Consider the following 18,978-nt stretch of genomic DNA (forward strand, 5'->3'; position numbering starts at 1 on the left):
ATTGTGTTAGCTCTATAATATGTATGTCATTTCATATTACATATCTTGTAAACTTTGTAACGTGACAATGTAATATTATTTATAATGTTTTATTATTTTTATTCGTCTTCTCTAATGACCATGCTGTTTTGTGTAAAACACAATAACACACATCAGACATTTTGTTATGAATTTCATTTTTCATTGTGCAGTGGCATTTACAACAAAATAAGAAACGTCTTCAGTCAGTCCAAATGAGGCAGACTTATTATAACATAACACTTTCAAGCATAAAACGCTTTGGAAAAAAAGGTAATTTATCATCAGGGATGCCATCAACTCCAGGATGATTCCCAGGGTTCTGCGTAAACACTGGGGATAAACAGGGAGCTGAAACGCGACCGTTTTGGGGCAGTTTGAAGGCCAAAAAGTACTGGCACCCCTGAATATAATACAGAAAACATAACAAATAACTTGAATAGTGTGTCTCTGCATATCTGTGGTGTGATGTATAATTAGAGTTCCTCCTCTTCACCATCATCATCATCTTCACCTTCATCATCGACTCTTTTATGGAGTGAGCAGCTCAACACCGCTCTCCTCACTTCCTCTTTTTCAGCTACACAGAATGACAGAGAAAGAAATGAGAGTGATGGTGTAGGAAAAAAGGCAATACAGCTAGATGTTTCTACGCCAATCAATCCATCAATCAATCAATCTGGGGTTTCTCTTATGCTTAAACAATTCTTACAAGCTTGTTTCAAGTCTAAGCATCACTACATAATTATAAACATTTTTCTGATTGATTGTACTTCTCTCTTTTAGTACTTCTAGCTCTTTTCTCTACAGCGATGATCACAGAAATCATTTTCAATAATTTCCCATGAAATAGTAATTCTAATCATTAAATTTCGATTACATATTTAGTGCTGTGTACTGTACTCTCTATACATGATTTTATCTTTAAATAACAAGCTGAATCAATAACTAAATAATTTCCACGCCACATTAGTGGCATCAGATAACATTTATTCATAGATTATGTTAAACGGAAAATACAACCAGGCTTTCCACTTCTCCTTCAACTTTATTTTTGCGCCGCCTTTTTAAACCAATTTTGTACATTACACTCCAGGTTTTCTGTGCAGCTTGCAGCCTAATTACGTCTGAAAACAGTCGCAACCGGCTTCAGACGTCTGACCCCCAGCCTTATTGTTTGTTCTGCGAAGCATGGAGCAGGATATAATGCTGCGAGGAAGACGTGTTGGAGCTGAGATGAGAGCAGAACTTACCCTCAGTCTTACAGTGCGGCAGCATTCGGCATAGCTGCTGTCTCCCGTATCGCACAAGGAACTTCTGACACGTTCTGATGGTGCCTGTGAATGAGAGAGAGAAGGGTAGCTAATAATGGACCTTGTTTATCAACCTGGATACGAACGAAATTATTCGTAAATCGTTTGTACGAGCATTCACACAAGAAATTTGTTATTCATGAAAATCCTGTAAATTCAGAAGAACGTTCCTATCCTACTCGTGCTCCTGATTGTGCGAAAATAAAGACTTAAGAAGACTAACTATTCTATCTAACTAATGTAAACCTTGACTTGATCATCTTCAAATCACTTTCTTTGCATTAATTACTGCAATTTTATAAGCTTTTAATTTGGATTCACTATATTAAATTCTCCTCACTAAGTGCCGTGTACGTGTAGTCTACTTTAGTTTTTGTTATTGATTCCTGAGCTGTAATTTTTTTAATTCACTCTACACACATAACCACCTTTTCGTTTGTCTCATCACTGCTGCTAAAATAATGCTAATTTACATTAATCTGTGATTGTGGCATGCTACAAATGTTCACATATTTCCTGGATTAGCATGCCTATCATAAAACCTTTGTTAAAAACAGGATAGAAAGAGTGTGGAAAGTCCCGTGGATGTCCCGTAGGTGCGTTCTCGACGACTTCACGGAGCGGTCGATATCCTCTTACCTCCGACGTGTATACAGTTGAAGAAGCACTGCACTTTCTGACCCTGGCTCCATATGCTGGTGATGAAGGGCAGAGCAGACCAGAGGAGCTGATAGTGAGCTTTCCGGAAGCGTAGGATCACCACGCCGGTGTATGCGTTCAGGTACGTCACTGAAACACACACACACACACACACACACACACACGTGTCTTAATATTATTAACACTACTTTTGTTTTTGTATTATCTTTCTAAAAGAAATCCAAACCAGCTGCTCATTTGAAATCATTCGTGTTACTTGTAATGATCCATATGCTGTTTACTTTTCTTCCCTACTGTATATTTAGATTTAATTAGAAATTAATTTGACTCTGTGTGACCGAATTAATAAAGATTTCTTCATGTTTTTATGACTTTTATAATCAAAGACCCATTTGTGCTCACATGAGTAAGCAATAAAACACTGCATGTTGTGCTGTTACAGGAATATAATCAATGATGACATGCTATAATGAAGCACAGTTATTACTCTGAAGTTGATTATTTTCACGTCTTATTCATTTTATACCACAGCAATATGCCGATTATTCTTTTCCCCCCTTAAAGAACGTCACGTTATAGATTTTATCCATTTACAGTTACGTTGATTGTTGTTGAATGTTCATGAAACACATTAGTTCCTGATCTCACTTACGTTATAGCAGCTATAAACAGACACTTCTGCCTTTTTTTTCTCTCTCATGATGTTAATAAGACAAAAAAAAATGCAGTTTGTCATGTTACCGAGAAGAAACACATAAAAAAGCGTAAACTCTTGTCCTTAAGATGTCTAAAAACTTAAAGTTACAGCTTCACCTCTGATTTACAAAGCGCTGACACTGGAGACTCCTTCCGTAAACGTTAAATAAACGTCTCCTTACAGAAAACGTCACACAGTCACTCTCTGTGAATGAGCTGTTGCTATAGAAACGATAAAGTACTATAACGAGTGCATTAATATAAACCTGGGATTTGCGGCTGCACTACTGTCAGAGCTGCTGTTATAGAAAACTAATCAACACCTCCCATCTGGCCAATCAGAATCCAGAATTCAACAGTGCACACATGATTAGAATGAGGTCCTGATTTATTTATTTCACTTCATTTCACACTGACGGTATCATTTCCTGTAATAATCGACTCGGACATCCCTCTCTCTCCTTCCCTCCCACTTCTTACACTGAATTTTATTATTATTATTATTATTATTATTATTATTAGCTCAAAGTGTGCTCGCACATTCACCTGTAGGACTCGACAATAAACTGTACAGTCATTTAGAGATTTTTTGCTGTGAGTGAGTAAAGTCAGACCTGTAGAGCCGATGCTGAAGAGAGCAGCTCCGTATTCTCCATGTGCTTTAATCACAGCCGCTTTCACAGCCTGATAAATGGCTTTTTCCTCCAACAGCCGCAAACTGCTGGAGTCTGAAACACACAGCTCACACAGCAGATACCTGAAACACACACACACACACACACCCACCATTAAAACACCACTGTAAGCATGTAGAGTTCACACACTCACACACACACCTCTCTCTCATATATACACACACACACCTCTCTCTCTCATATACACACACACACACACCTCTCTCTCTCTCATACACACACACCTCTAAAACACTACTGTAAGCATGGAGTTCACACACACCTCACACGGCACACACACACCCCTAAAACAACACTGTAAGCGTGGAGTTCATACATATACACACACACACACACACACACACACACACACACACACATCTCTATAACAACACTGTAACCGTGTTAAGTTCTCTCACTCACTCTCACTCACTCACTCACTCACACACACACACACACACACACACACACACACACACACACACACACACACACACACACACACACGTCATAATAAGGTGTACCTGGCTTTTATCCGCACCATTTTCACCGCGCGTGCTACACAGCCCAAAACATTTCACTTCTCTTCCGGGTTTTTTTTTTTTTTTTTTTTTTTTTTTGTGGACCAATCAGAAAGCACAACGGTCCTTACGTCACCGTATATGTGTGAATTTATGAATTGACTTCAGGACTTTATGTATACACACTGATAACGATTTAAAGATGTAGAAAAAATTACTAAAAATAATAATGATCATTATAATTTAAAAAAAGTATAAAAATGCTTGATTGTTATTTTCGTAAATAAAAAAAGAAAAGAAAAAAGAAAATTCTCCTATCGTGTCCTTCTTAACATTATCCGACAGATGGCGCTATAAGAATGGAAGAAAAAACAAACTTGAAACGTGTAGAAGATCATAATAATAATAATAATAATAATAATGGATTTAATTTGTATTATATTTAATTATATAATTTATTTTATAGACCTACATTTTAATGTCATGTAAAAATCCAATAAAATAAAAAGAAGAAAAGAAAAAAACTGCAAGAAGAAATATATAAACACTTTAAAAAAGTTAAATGAATAAATCAAACTTATCTTTAAAGTAAAGTAAAGCTTTTTTATTAAGAAAACCTTTTTTATTTATATATTTATTTATTTAACTACTAAAACCAGAAGATAAGCGTTAGATATACACTATACAGCCAAAAGTATGTGGACACCTGACCATCACACCCGAATGTCCTTGTTGAACATCTCACTCCAGATTTATTTCCCTGTGTTTGCTGTTATAATGAGCTCCACTCTTCTGGGAAGCTTTCCACAGCTACAAGAGCATTAGTGAGGTCAGGCGCTGATGTTGGGATGTCGAGGAGGTCTGGGGTTCAGTCGGTGTTCCAGTTCATCCCAAAGGTGTTCAGTGGGGTTGAGGTCAGGGCTCTGTGCAGGACACTCGAGTTCTTACACTCCAACCTTCACACACCATGTCTTCATGGAGCTCGCTTTGTGCACAGGGGCATTGTCATGCTGGAACAGGTTTGAGCCTCGTAGTTCCAGTGAAGGGAAACTGTAATGCTACAGCATACAAAGACATTTTAGACAATTGTGTGCTTCCGAGTTTGTGGAAACAGTTTTGAAAAGAACCACATATGAGTGTGATGGTCAGGGGTGCACATACTTTTGGCCATAGAGTGTAGGCTGTAAATCACAAAGAGACATGTAAAAGTCCTTCCTGGACAAACACTAGTGCTAAATTAGGAGTTAGGAAGTCATTTGGGAATCAGTTTATCTGTAGGAAGGAGGCCATTTTGCTGAAAGTGTAATACTAACATACTGAGCACGCAAGAGATTTTTCCTTTTAATCTTGTAATTACGTCCCGAATATTTAACATGAGATTTACAAAATGACTTCAGAAAAGAATATGACAGTATGTTTGTGGCCACAATTAAAGCCACCTCTTACTTTTATGTCACTATAAAGCCAAGTATTATAAACACTATTAACTACTACTACTACTAATAATAATAATAGTAAAGCCAAAGATTTTGCACAAAGTGTACTGTGTAAATATTTTATTATGTATTCAGCCCAGACAAGTTTGGGGTCTCAAGACTGTCTATATTTTCCTATCTATCTATCTATCTATCTATCTATCTATCTATCTATCTATCTATCTATTTATTTATTTAGACACACGGATTGCACAATGTTAAACTGGTAGCTATAAGCCTCCATTACCTGAGAGCAACATTAGCCTTGTAACTCCAGTAATCCTATAAAATACACCAGACTTGTCCTGGATGCTTTTATGATCATTTTTTATACATTTATTTAAAAATATACTAGTTAAATTAATAGTTAAAGTATTATTTAAAGAATAACATTTATTTATTTATTCATTTATTTATTTATATTGTTGCTGATCAATCAAATCAAATCAAATCAATCATTACTGCAATATTTCAATCTTCATCAACCAAAAAAAAAAGAAAGAAAAACACAGATTTTGTCAGGTTTGTTGTCTTTTTGTTGTGACCACGCCCCTCCTGTGATCTGATTGGTCGGAGTTGAAATGATTGACGTCCCTCCTTAAAACACAGCAACTGTGTGTGTGTGTGTGTGTGTGTGTGTGTGTGTGCACATGTGCGCACGCGGGGGAATGACGCGTCACGTGGAGCTGGACGCTGCGTGTCCGCGCGCGCCGCACAACACCGCGAGGCGCGCGCGCTGAGACATGGAGCGGTGAAGTGGCGCGTGACGGAGGTCTGAGCCTGCAGGTGCTCGCGCTCGCGCTGCGTCCCCTAAACAACAACAACAACAACATCAATAACAGCAACAACAACAACAACAAAAATCTGCAGTGGGATCATTATATATATTTTTTTAATTTTTAGCATTATTTAATTTTTTTTTTTTTTTGGAAGAGCACAATGCGGATTCTCACGTGCGTCGTCACGGCGCTCGCGCTCCTGAGCCAGCACGTCAGCGCTCTGAGTAAGGTAAGGTGCATGAATGGTATTCCAGGTCCATAAATATTGGCACCCTTTCCATGTAGTGCATTCGTGCAACGAGTGATAAATACTGCTCGCAAAACTATTGGCACCCCATGCAATTAAACCCGTTTTAACAAGATCTCTGCTCCATGCACAACATTTCAAGCTGATTTACATTCTTAACTTCTTCTTACAAACCAAAACAGACGTTCCTTCTCAGATGTGTGTGTGCTGCTCAAGCTGTAGGAGGTGAAACAGTAAAAAAATAATAATAAATTACACGCATAACATTCATTCTGAGTGTGTAAATGAGTTCCTTTCTCTTAAGCGTCCTCCTGTTCTGGCTAAAGCAACATGGAAGAACATGAAGTTATATTTAGATTCTTATTTATTCACTTAGCAAATGCCACATTTGTGTCAACGTGAGGCAGCTGACAGAGAGATAGTAAAGGAGACAGAGAGAGGGAGAGAGAGAGAGAGAGAGAGGGAGAGAGAGAGAGAGGGAGAGAGAGACTAAAACATGAAGAGAGACAGAGGTAGAGACAGAAACAGAGAGAAGAGAGACAAAGAAGGAAAACAGAGAGGATAGACAGAAAGATAGATAGATAGATAGATAGATGTGCTTTATTGATCCCAGAGGGGAAATTTGGGAGAAGTAAACACAGAGAAAGACAGATATAAAAAGAAAACGAGTACCTTAAGATCTTTTGAAGGGTACATTTCTGAGTAAAAGATAATAAAAGGAAGCAATGCTACACTTTTTATTTTAGTATTTTTTTTCGGAGAGTGTACAAGTGCTGCAGGATTGAGTTTCTTAAATCAAATGCTGGATAAATGTAGAACAGAGGGAAAGAGAACAGAGAGAGAGAGAGAGAGAGAGAGAGAGAGAGAACAGAGGGACAGAGAGAGTGAGTGAGTGAGAGAGAGACAGAGAGAGAGAGAACAGAGAGAGAGAACAGAGAGAGACAGACAGAGAGAGAGAGAGAGAGGCACAGAGAGAGAACAGAGAAAGGGAGACAGGGAGAGAGACAGCGTGAGAGAGAGAGAGAGAGAGAGAGACAGCATGAGAGAGAGAGAGAGAGAGTCAACGTGAGAGAGAGAGAGAGAGAGAGAGAGACAGAGAGAGAGAGAGAGAGAGAGACAGCATGAGAGAGGGAGAGACCAACCAACAGTGATGTCATTAATGTTATTCTCATTGCAGTTCAGTTCTTCCTGCTCTGTTTTTCCTGCTCTAACACACCTCGTCCTGTTTATCAGGTGATTTAGAGGAGGAAAGTCCTCAAACCTCACGGCTCAGTGGCACACCCTGACCCGAGCCCAGATCCTCGGAGATCCTGCGGGTCATTAACTCACTCCCGCAGTGCCGCTTGAACCGTGATGGCTAATTTCTTTAGTAGGAGTAATTGGAGAGAATGTGCAGTATTTGAATTGGCAGAAGTATTTACACACATTCTGGGATCACGTCGCACTTTCAGCCTGGTTATGAAGCGTTTTTGCGAAGCTCATTACGGGAGGAAACGAGCGCAGGTTTTGAAATAACGCTCCTAAGAGAATTGTTGACATTTAAACACTCTCTGTAGACGCGTGTAACTCAGAGAGATCAACTTCATCTTGACGATGAAGAATGTGAGCACTGAATTATTCATGCGTTAAAGCACGTGTATTCATTTGGCATGACTTAAAAGGGAGGCAGAATCCAATCCAAGCGCAGGGATGGAGGGTCATGGGTTTGAGGATCGTGCCAGGATTTGAACACATAACTGCTCCAGCTGGTCATTAGCGCAGAAACGTGAACTTCTGAGTGACACCTGACTAGAGAGAGAGATACAGTGACAGAGACAGAGAGACAGAAAGAGGCAATGAGAGAAAGATTGATAGATTGAGATCTAGATGATATAGAGACTCACAAAGATCATTATTGGAGGAAACGAGCACAGGTTCTGAAATAAAGAGAGAGAGACAGATTAAGAGACAGAGAAAAGTAGAGATGGAGAAAGATAAAGCACGAGAAAGAGAGAGAAAAAGAGAGACAGACAGAGAAAAAAGACAGAAACAAAAATATATATATATATATATGTTTCTGTCTTTTTTCTCTGTCTGTCTCTCTTTTTCTCTCTCTTTCTCGTGCTTTATCTTTCTCAATCTCTACTTTTCTCTGTCTCTTATACATATATATATATGAAACATGAAAAGACAGAGGCAAAGCAGAGATACGGACAGATAGAGATGCCAACAGAGACACAGGAAGAAAGAGACAGAGAGAAAAAGAGACAGGTTGAGACAAAGATAAGGAGACAAATAGAGACGGGGAGAGAGCGACAAATAGAGAATGCAGTGAGAGATTGAGAAACAGAGACAGCGAGGATGGATGAGAGAGGCTGAGAAAAAGACACAGAGATAGAAAGAGACAGAGAGAGACTGATAGAGAGAGACAGGCAAAGAGAAAGACAAAGATTGTAAGGGTGGAAGAGATACACTGATAGAGATAGGCAGAAAGAGGAACAGGTTGAGAGAGAGAGAGACTGATAGAAAGAGACAGAAAAAGAGAGACAGGTTAAGAGAAAGAAAGAGACAGTGAGGGAGAGAGAGAAAGAGAGAGAGACAGACAGGTTGAGATAAAGACAGAGTGACAGTGAGTGTGGGAGAGACAGACTGATAGAGAGAGACAGAGAGACAGGTTAAGATAAAGAAAGGGACAGTGAGGGAGAGAGAAACAGAGATAAAGAGAGACTGATAGAGTGAGACAGAGAGACAGGTTGAGAAATAAACAGACAATGAGGGAGAGAGAGAGAGAGCCTGATAGAGTGAGTCAGAGAATGAGGGAGAGTCAGTGAGTGAGGGAGAGAGAGACTGATAGAAAGAGACAGAAAAAGAGAGACAGGTTAAGAGAAAGAAAGAGACAGTGAGGGAGAGAGAGAGAAAGAGAGACTGATAGAGTGTGACAGAGAAAGACAGACAGGTTGAGAGACAGACAGGTTGAGAGACAGACAGAGACAGAGAGAGAGAGAGAGTGCAAGACAGACAGGTTGAGAGACAGACAGAGACAGTGAGGGAGAGAGAGAGAGAAAGATAAACAGACAGGTTGAGAGACAGACATAGACAGTGAGGGAGAGAGAGAGAGAGAGAGAGAGAGAGACAGACAGAGACAGCAGATGCTCTGATGATGGTTTAATTGAGGACACGGCTGAATGAACCTGCAGTACAGAAATGGCTTTTCTCCCACATTCCTCACAGAGAGTGCGTCTCTGGCAGCCGTCTGTCTGCACGAACTGTCTCACTGCTCACATTACCACCGTCCTGATCACTCCATTTACGGTTCCTCTGTCAGTAATCAGGCAGAGAAAGTTGGAAGGCGTGTTTGGTCCTGAGTCTGAGAGCTACATGTGGTCTGGGTTTAACCAATCGAGTCCATTATTAATAATAATCTTTCTGTGAAACACCTGTCAAACAACACACCTGTAACCAAAACACTACTGGAAAAAATTACCTGTTTACGTCAAACGCGCTAAGCGCTTTAGCAACATTAGCTGTCCATAACATGCTAAATAGCCTGAAATGTACTTACGTTAATATTTACTTGAATGTAAAATGAAGGATGGTGCTTTAGATACTTGGTTTAGCATCAAATTGGTAAACGCATAACCCAAATTTCTTCGGTTACCAAAATAGATACCAAAATGGCTAATCACTATCTAGCGGTCATGCCTGATTTCTGTTTTGCTAATTTCTAAATGTTGCTTGTGTTTCATTGTGGTTCAGAATTCCCTCTGTAACTACCTCATACTAAGATGACGTACTGTATAATCATCTCGTTTTTGCTACAACATGAAAATTAACCTAGCAAGGCAAAGGTCTGATGTGAAGCTATAGCTATAGAGTTTCAGTTAGCTAGCTAGCATAGTTTCAATTGACGAAACAAGAATATTTCTGACGGACTTTACTGAAAAATAGGCTAATGATCATATTGCTCCATGATGCATCTACAAGGTTTCAATGAATACATTAAAATGAAGTAAAATTACGATCAGTAAAGTAGAATAACTGTAGAAACGAGACAAATGTATTGAGAACGTCAACGTTTACCTCAGATGTGTTGGTAAATTCGTAAGAAAAGACTTCGTATGACTAAAATTACACTGTAAATGCGCTTAGCATTAACCGCTAACTTCCAACCATGTTTGTAATTAGCATCACAGTTAATGAGCAACATACTATATGAGGGAGCTTAGACGTCTTCTTTAATGTTTCTTTCTTTCTTGCTTTTTTCTTTCTTTTATCCCCTTATCAGCTGAAAAGCGATCTTTAAAACGTTTTTAGTTGTTAAGCACCATAGAACGTTTACAAAGAAAGTTTTCTTTAATCCTTTTATCGCATTTTCAGCTCCTTGTGAAAGAAGGTTTCAAGAAATCTAAATCTAGTTCTGTTCGTTATCTCAACTTACTTGAAACGCAAGACCTTGATCTCGGACAGAATAACCGATGGACTCGCGTGAATAAATAGTGAATAAATAAATAGTATTATTTTGCGCTTCTTGAAGCTCAAGAGAACGTCAGAACAACGTTGATGCACCGTTTCTTTCCGAATGAGCAAAACAAGGTTCAGGTGATATAAATGTGGACCTAATGGTGTTGAGACAGATGTCTCTGAGTGAACACACTTTGTAGAAGTCGAAGCGTGATGAGATTGTGTGTGTGTGTGTGTGTGTGTGTGTGTGTGGGCACCAAGCCCAGGACTGTAATAGGAGGAGATGGAGAGACTCCACTGGGGTTAAAAACAATGTAGTTGTGCTTACACAGCTGTGGTTCTTTGGAGTGCCACTGCCTCTCCCACACCACACACCACACCAACACACCCTGCCCTCTCACACGCAGACACACACACACACACACACACACACACACACACACTCTGACACACACACTGACTCTGTGTAGGAGTCAGGCTGCCCTTTAACCCTCATTCCATCTGATAGTCACGCTTTCTGTGCCCTAACTAATTGCGTGGTCGCTGCTTTGTGATTACAGAAAACCCCTCGGTGTAGCTTCGTAAAACCTGATCAGTTAGCTAAGATCTCCCAACAACAATAAAGGCCAAAGAGCTCACAAGTGTGTTTTGGCCAAGATGGGGAAAAAAAAACGTCCAGTCTCCAGTCTCGTCTCCTGTGCCGTGTTTCCACACAGCTGATTTATTTTTATTCATTAGTTACCACATCTGAGGCCTGCAGCAGAGCGTTCAGACAGTGAAAGCTTTTTTTTTTTGAAGGATTAACATAATTCACAAATAATTTTATATTATTATAACATTTTACATTTTTTTAAATGTTAAAATGTATTATTTTTATGTATTAGATTTTATTGTTTATTTATTTATTGATTTTTATGTTTTATATAACATATATATTTTACTTTTTCATTATTATTATTATTATTATTTAGTTTTTTAGATATTTTGTGCAAAACTTTTTTTTTTTAAAATCCCACTCTTGTGTTTGTTATTTTTGTTTATACCACAGCGCTCAAATCTGAAGGTATTTTTCTATAACATCTATACGATATTTTTTATACCATCAGTTTACTATAATTTTCTATACCATGAGTAAGTCAAATCACAGCTTTATATTAATGCGCTTGTTCTGATACGTCATCGTTTCTATAGTAACAGCTCGTTCACGACGACTTGTACGTCCGACGCTCCACATAATGTAAGCCTAATAAAAACAGACAAAGAAACTGTTTATCAATAGATAGAAAAATCATTGATATGAAGTGGGTTTTTTGGGGTAAAGAAGATGTTAATTTAACATTTATGGAAGGAGTCTCCAGTGTCAGAGGTAAAGCTGTAACTTTTCAGACATCTTCAGGACAGAGGAGTTTAGCGGTGTCTCTGTGCAGTATTTTTTTCTGTCTTGGCCGTGCTTTCTGGGTGGGCGGGACGTTGTTAGTTTCTCTCCCCTGTCAATCAGAGAGACACTGACCAATCGTGGGCTCGTGTATGAGGAAGAGGGCAGTTAGCGCTTTCCACCGAGTGTATCCAGCTGTCCTGTGATGTAGCATGATGAATGAATGAATGATTATTTTTGTCCCTTAGCAACACATCCTGTGTCCAGTAAGCTAAAATATTAAAAGCAGTAGCAGAAATAGAAATGATGAAGGGAAGGGTGGAGTAATGAGGGGACTTTTGTTTTTCCGGACGAACAATGAAACAAGAAGCAGTTGTCAAGGAAGCTAAAAAGAAGAGAACGTTGTTATGGGAGATTCAGCGTGCTGGTGCTCTGAAACTGTTTGTGTTTTTCTACCACAAATGAGTCCTTGATTCTAGTGTGTTTGGAAGTGAACTGCTTCAGGGTGACATTGTTTCATTCATTGCCATAACAACTCAAGTTAATTGTAATGTAATTACTGTTAAATTAAAATGTCTTAAGGTATGGGGGTTTTGAAAAAAAAAAAATTGAAACAAAACATTATTTTCTAGGTAACAAACCGAAAGGGAGCTACGTTGCTGATGCTGATGCTAATGCTAATGAGAGCGAAACTTTCTTAGAGCAGCTACACATTAAGAGCAAAAAAAAGTTCCTGTGCATATAAAATGAATGATTTGGTATAATATGCTTTCAACGTCTGAGGTAAAAATTGCTTGTAACCATGGTGACAAGGTCAGAAACCGCCCCTGATTGGTTATTCTCGACAGCTTTCTTGTATTCTGCATTTTTATCCATTTTAGTGTAATATATCCCAAGAAAAAAAAAATATTAATATGTAGTATAAAACTGTAATTGTATGATGTGAAGTTTGTTGAAACTGAAGTTAAAATAAAACCTTACGCCACCAGAATCTTTCTTCCCGAGGCACTGGATCAGAAACTAAACATAAACACGTGTGACCTTTTCTGACCAGCGACTGCAGTGACCGCGGCGTGTAACGTCCAGGCCGCTGAAGGACTCGTATTTTTTTCAGTGAAATAAATAGCCACCAAACCTCAGAATGCTGGCTGAGGCGAACAAACGCTCACATAGACACTTTTGAGCGTGTGTGGCGACTCTGTAGCGCTAAATGAGCAGGAAATGTGTAGGCATTGTGGCGAACACAAGATGGTGGCCCACGATTGGCTTCTGACAAACGTCCAGCGTTATTTTATCCTGCGGGCTGCTGGAGAAGCTGACGGTCGCTGGATGTTTGAGAAATTTGACCGTCTGCAGCTGTTCCTCCAGACATGTTTTTTTATTTTTTATCTCTGATTACGTTTACTACAAGAGCCATAAATCTGTTAGCGCATGTCACACAAACTAGCCGTCTATATAAATCAACATACTTAGCAGAAGCTGCACAAGAAAGCTAACTTTATTCTTTATTTTTATGTCCCTTTAAAACAAGGGATCAAAGAAGTATGAACAGCGTGCTAGCTGTTAGTGGTTAGCGTAGGCTACAAAAAAGCACTACACAAACCAAAACACTTAGCTGAAGCCGCACCACAATGCTAACTTTATTATTTGTTTTTGGCAGTAAGGGCAAAATAGTATAAAAAGTATGATAATATATGACTGAATACCTGTGGATAGACTGCTAGCTTATTGGCTAATTACTGGTTAGCATAAAGAAAAAAAAACACAGCATCAGCTAACAGAGTCTGACAGAGGCACAAGGATGCTAAACATCGCTAACTTTATCCTTTATTTTTTACTATACTAAAAGAAAGTAGCAAAGAAATATCTTAATAATATAATAATATAACTTTAGTATATTATCAGTAACGACATTTCAGTATTATTTTAGCTAACTGTAAAAGAAGTGAACGTCTGAATACCTGCTAATCGGCTAAGCAGTGATTAGCGTATGCTAAAAGACTGGGATACTAAACAAGGCTAGCAAATGTAAACCAAAACATGATAGCTATGACTTCTGTTTATCACTTGTGCCTGGACAAATTATAAATAGTCATAACTTGGCCACTTTTTCACTGAAGGGATTGCGTGAATAGCTTGCTAGGTGATTGGCTAATTATTGGTTAGCATAGAGACCGAAGCCACATACTTGCTAAATATCGCTAATTTTACACTTTCTTGTGTTACACACTTATTGAATGTGACATTTCTTTTTAAAAAAGCACTATTTTGGCCTGTGGTTTGCCACAGAAGCTGCTGGTCGCTGGATGTTGGATGAATTTTGACCGCCAGCAGTTTCTCGGAGTACGACCTGTCCCTCCGCACTCCTTTTTTATCTCTAATTCTGTTTCGTGTCAGAGTCATGGATCTCCAAGATGGTCTCAGAGTCTCTCAGGGCTTCTGGATGAGAGAAGAGTTTATATTCGAGCTGCAGGATCCACATCAGGAGCCAAGGGAAAGATTAGTATAAACAAAAATTTAATAAAGATGATAAGACTGCGCTTTGAAATAATAAACAGTAGTGAGGAATTGGCAGGGAACCAAAACACACTCGAATGCTCTTTCTCAGTTAAATAGACAAAGAGCCAACCTGTGATCTGACCCCGATTGTATAAATGATATGAAGAATTCCCTGGGTTGAGTCAGTTAATTAAATCTGGTGCGTAATTTCACGGATTCCCGTTTAAATGCTGGAAAAAAATTACATAACTAGATTACTGTGTGAGCTGCGATAGAGCTGGGGCAGGTTTTAATCTTATTATATTCTGTGTTAAGAGTGTTATTTATTACTTTGCAGTATGTTTATCTTTGTCCTCATTTATCACCAAAAACACGAAAAATCTCGGCAGCACGCAGACTAAAGGTAAAACAAATGATAAATAGACTTCATGTGAAAACTGTAATGAATTTCCTGGTTACACAATTGCACATTTTGTCCATATAACACACAATTACAGAAGGGATTTATTTATAATCGCACTATCCGGCGTCACCTAGATGAGGATGGGTTCCCTTTTGAGTCTGGTTGCTCTCAAGGTTTCTTCCTCATGTCGTCTCAGGGAGTTTTTCCTCGCCACTGTCACCTCTGGCTCACTCATTAGGGATAAATTTATAGATTTAACATTTATATCTTGAATTTGTATATTTCTGTTAAGCTGCTTTGTGACAATGTCCGTGGTTAAAAGCGCTATACAAATAAAATTGAATTGAATTGAAAAAATGCACGTGAGGTTTTATTTATCGACTCCTGCGCAAAGTCACGTAACGTAACATTTATTACGGAAGTAAAGTTAAAACTCGACTTGTTTTAGATTGTCATAATGTACGACATGTTCAGAGTTCAATTTAAGCCGGATTCTATAACAGACTGTTTGATAGCGTGTGTCAAATTCTACGATGAAAATCCTCTAACGAAAATGACTGCGTTCTGCTTACGTCATCGCTCAGCCTGGTCAAGCGCAGAAAACCGTCTCGCATAAACGCAAACATTCTTGAGCTAAAATAAGGATTTATTTCTGTCTGTCAGTGCGTTACGCTTACGTTCCGCAGTCACCGCTACGTAGCTGAGTTTGGCATCGTCCCACGCTGCGCTCTTATCGGTGAATTTTAGACGAGCGTCGTAGCAGCGCTCAGACTCAGACATTTTAACCAGAAATTTCTTCTACCACTACCAGAACCTTTTCGTCAGCCATCTTAGGTCACAATGGTACTAATTTGAACACGTCACATTATGAGTCCCAATCTTTAGACTCATGACTAAAGAATTTTTTCTGACATGCGCTTTTTAAACCGGGTGGAAAAGTCGTATAGTGTGAACCAGCTTCAGAATGCAGAATTTTTTTTTTTCAACATGGATTAGCTCAACAAGCAGCGATATTAAAATATATGCATAATAAAGATACAGTAGAGAACATGATATCCTGTTTTCTGCTTTTTCCCAATCATTTAGCACGTGCTTGATGTTAGGCAAATATTAGCTCAATGAGTTTTTTTTTTTGATAAGCTGAATGTGTAAACTCAGATAATCCTCTTATCTTCTGTTTCCATCCTGTTTCTTGTTCTTCAGTGATTTATACTTGTCTTTTTTTCTAAACACAACTTTTACACAGCAGCAGCAGCAGCTACTGGTGTGTTTTGTATGAAAACAGAATACTTTTTACTTAATACTTTTTTTTACTTAATACTTTTTTTTTTTTTTTTCCCACGCATCCACTTGGTCCAGCTCGTCTAAGAGAGCACAGACAGAGACACACAAACAGTTTGAGCAGGAATGTCGTGGTGTACAACCAAAATCTACGAGTCCTCGCTAAACTGGGCTGGGGATAATTTACACTCCTGGGCTAATGATGTGTGTGTGTGTGTGTGTGTGTCTTAAAACCGTGAACTCTAGCTCCAGAAACAGTTACATTCTTTGACCTGCTTTGGAATTTCTACTGATCCACTAAGAGAATGTCTTTGAAACTTTTCTCAGTTCAACAGCAAAGTCGATGTGTCTTTATTAACCACAATCGTAGTCTTTAAGCTGGAAAATAAAATATTCCTCTTCTCTACTCTTTTGAGTATCCTAACTCTTTAACTTCTGCTGGTTGTTAATCACTCTGATAGAAAAAATCCTTGAAACTGTTACACATTTCTTGGTTCTTAGAGTTTTTATGGGTTTATACTGTAAATATCACATTATAAATGGTCCTCATTTGACCTGTAAGTGATTCATAAGAAAGATTCTCAGCATCTCTGTATGAGTTTACGATAATATGAGTGTACGGTTTAATATACACACGCAACTCAGTTGTGCATAATTAATAAATCAAATCAAATTCCATTTAACTCATTTGCATATAAATAATAATAAATTATTGCACCACGCTGCCATGGCAACTAGGAAAAGGTCTACGTGAGGTTGGAAACTTGTGTTATTTTCTCTCGTTTTCCCGTTTTATAAATCATTGCTTGATTTAGATGTGAATTTTTACATAGAACCTTTTTAAGGAAAAAGTTTCTGCGTGCAGATTTTCTATAAATGAGGCTCTGGGGTTCCAAAAAAAGGACAAGTAATAATGTTTTTAATATATTTAATATATTCAGTGGGATGTTAGTACATTATCTTACATTGTTTGAATTTTTTAATTTAAAAAACAATGTTAAACGTGCATTTATTTTGTTATTATTTTGAAATAATTGCTTTGTACACCACTACATGTGAAATCTGAACAATCGCTGTTGCTAATGTTTGAGATTGCTGAAAAGTTTTAAACGCCATGGTAACACACAACCCTAAGCTCTTACAGGAATTACGAAAATACAGCATCAACCCGACAAAGCAGCAGCAGAATCACATCAGAAAAACACGTCAGAAATAAACACACTTCCAGGTGGAGTCTGGCTCAGTGAGTGAATTCAGAAGGATTAAAACTATTAGATCTTGATGGGAAAGGGTTGAAGGGAAAATGTTTAATGAAAAATATTTTCCTGGAGGTGGATCGAAGGTTCAGGGTCTTGCTCAAGAACTCAGCAGTGAGATTTGAATTATTACCATTTGGGTCAGAGCGCACATTCCTACATCCTGTTAGGAAACGGCGCGAGTGCTCGTGTCTTCTCGCGTCCCTGTGTGGTCTGCTCTCAAGCCATTTTGGTGACGGTGTGACTGACAGGTGACAGAACAGATTCAGGAAACAAACGTGTTTTTTCTTTTTTTTTCATTTCAATTTCTGTCATTTCTTCAAAGCCCTTGATGTTAAGAGAAACTTGAAAGACTTGCAAAAAAAAAAAAAGCTTATTTAAATTCAGAAATTCAGATATATTTCCTGAAAACACTGTGAAAAGCCGGGAATAAAACACTCCGTGTCATGCTGTTATAGAAAAATAATCAATAGTGTGATGAAGCGCAGTAGTGCTGTTACTATAGAAACATATTATACAACATATTAGAACGAGTGCATTAATATAAACCTGTGACTAGCTTCTGTTATAGAAAAACAACTCCTGACCAATCAGATGACAGAATTCAAGAGCGCTGATCAAAGCGCGTGCACGAAGACGTGCCTTAAAGATGAAGCGGTTTATTTAGAAAGAAAAAACTCAAGAACTTCTTCTTTGCATTGTTTTATTTATAGTGTCGTGCAGTCTATCAGAAATGGCATCAGGAATTCATGCACATGACAAAAATGACTCAGTGAATTCACCCGAGTTAACAATCAGACTCATTGTGGAAAGCCGACGGGCTCTGATGTGTGAATGTTAGAGCTCCTTCACCTAATTATCATGTAAAAAAAAGCAATAATGGTCCTTTTGTGCTGCTTGAAAAGAGAATATTGTGGGTTTGCTGGCGCTGCAGAATTACTGACACACTGAAACTCGTTCATGTAGCTACCCTTCTCACATACCGGCTTCACACAGCAGCACTAACGCCGTGTTAATCTCTTCCTGTTCCGCCGGCTTTTCCAACATGCTCGCGGCTAGAGGTTGTCATTTGAGCGTGTGATTAACATCGAATCTGCCGTGAGGGGGGTGTGTGTGTGTGTGTGTGTGTGTGTGTGTGTGTGTGGGTTTTAATCCCGCCTAATGAGAGGTTTCCTGTCTATGCCTCAGTCTATATCAGTAGGTTCTGACTGCACGATGGACGCAGTGTCTCTGACTCTTTTCAGGGCAAAGTAGCCAGTGCATGCTCAAAAAGTCTCTAGATGATGTCACAATGTGTAATTTGCATATTGGTTGAATCATCACGATCATTTGCATAGAAGA

General features: G+C 38.6%; 2 protein-coding genes across 2 annotated transcripts in view; one reads left to right on the forward strand and one right to left on the reverse strand.

The window, feature by feature from the left end:
* Nucleotides 1-159: 159 nt before the first annotated feature.
* pop5 (POP5 homolog, ribonuclease P/MRP subunit) lies at nt 160-3,979 on the reverse strand. The gene is made up of 5 exons (XM_034306516.2): nt 3,886-3,979; nt 3,302-3,444; nt 1,971-2,120; nt 1,272-1,355; nt 160-598 (listed from the first exon to the last, which is right to left on the reverse strand). The coding sequence occupies exons 1-5, from the start codon at nt 3,903-3,905 to the stop codon at nt 495-497; spliced, it is 501 nt and encodes a 166-aa protein (XP_034162407.2). The 5' UTR covers nt 3,906-3,979; the 3' UTR covers nt 160-494.
* Nucleotides 3,980-6,001: 2,022 nt separating this feature from the next.
* olfml2a (olfactomedin-like 2A) overlaps nt 6,002-18,978 on the forward strand; it is a 28,055-nt gene continuing 15,078 nt past the window's right edge. Inside the window, exon 1 of the mRNA XM_026945902.3 lies at nt 6,002-6,365. Coding sequence (XP_026801703.3) covers nt 6,297-6,365 — 69 coding nt within the window. The 5' untranslated portion in view covers nt 6,002-6,296. The remainder of the gene's footprint in view (nt 6,366-18,978) is intronic.

The sequence above is a fragment of the Pangasianodon hypophthalmus genome, chromosome 8, assembly GCF_027358585.1.
Source record: "Pangasianodon hypophthalmus isolate fPanHyp1 chromosome 8, fPanHyp1.pri, whole genome shotgun sequence".
NCBI classification, from domain to species: Eukaryota; Metazoa; Chordata; class Actinopteri; order Siluriformes; family Pangasiidae; genus Pangasianodon; species Pangasianodon hypophthalmus.

Excerpts from the sequence above, each read along its gene's own strand:
- pop5 (XM_034306516.2), bottom strand. The coding sequence starts at position 3,905 with ATGGTGCGGATAAAAGCCAG. Across the intron at positions 3,445-3,885 it reads ATGGTGCGGATAAAAGCCAG|GTATCTGCTGTGTGAGCTGT; the intron begins GTACACCTTATT and ends TGTGTGTTTCAG. Across the intron at positions 599-1,271 it reads GCCGCACTGTAAGACTGAGG|CTGAAAAAGAGGAAGTGAGG; the intron begins GTAAGTTCTGCT and ends CATTCTGTGTAG.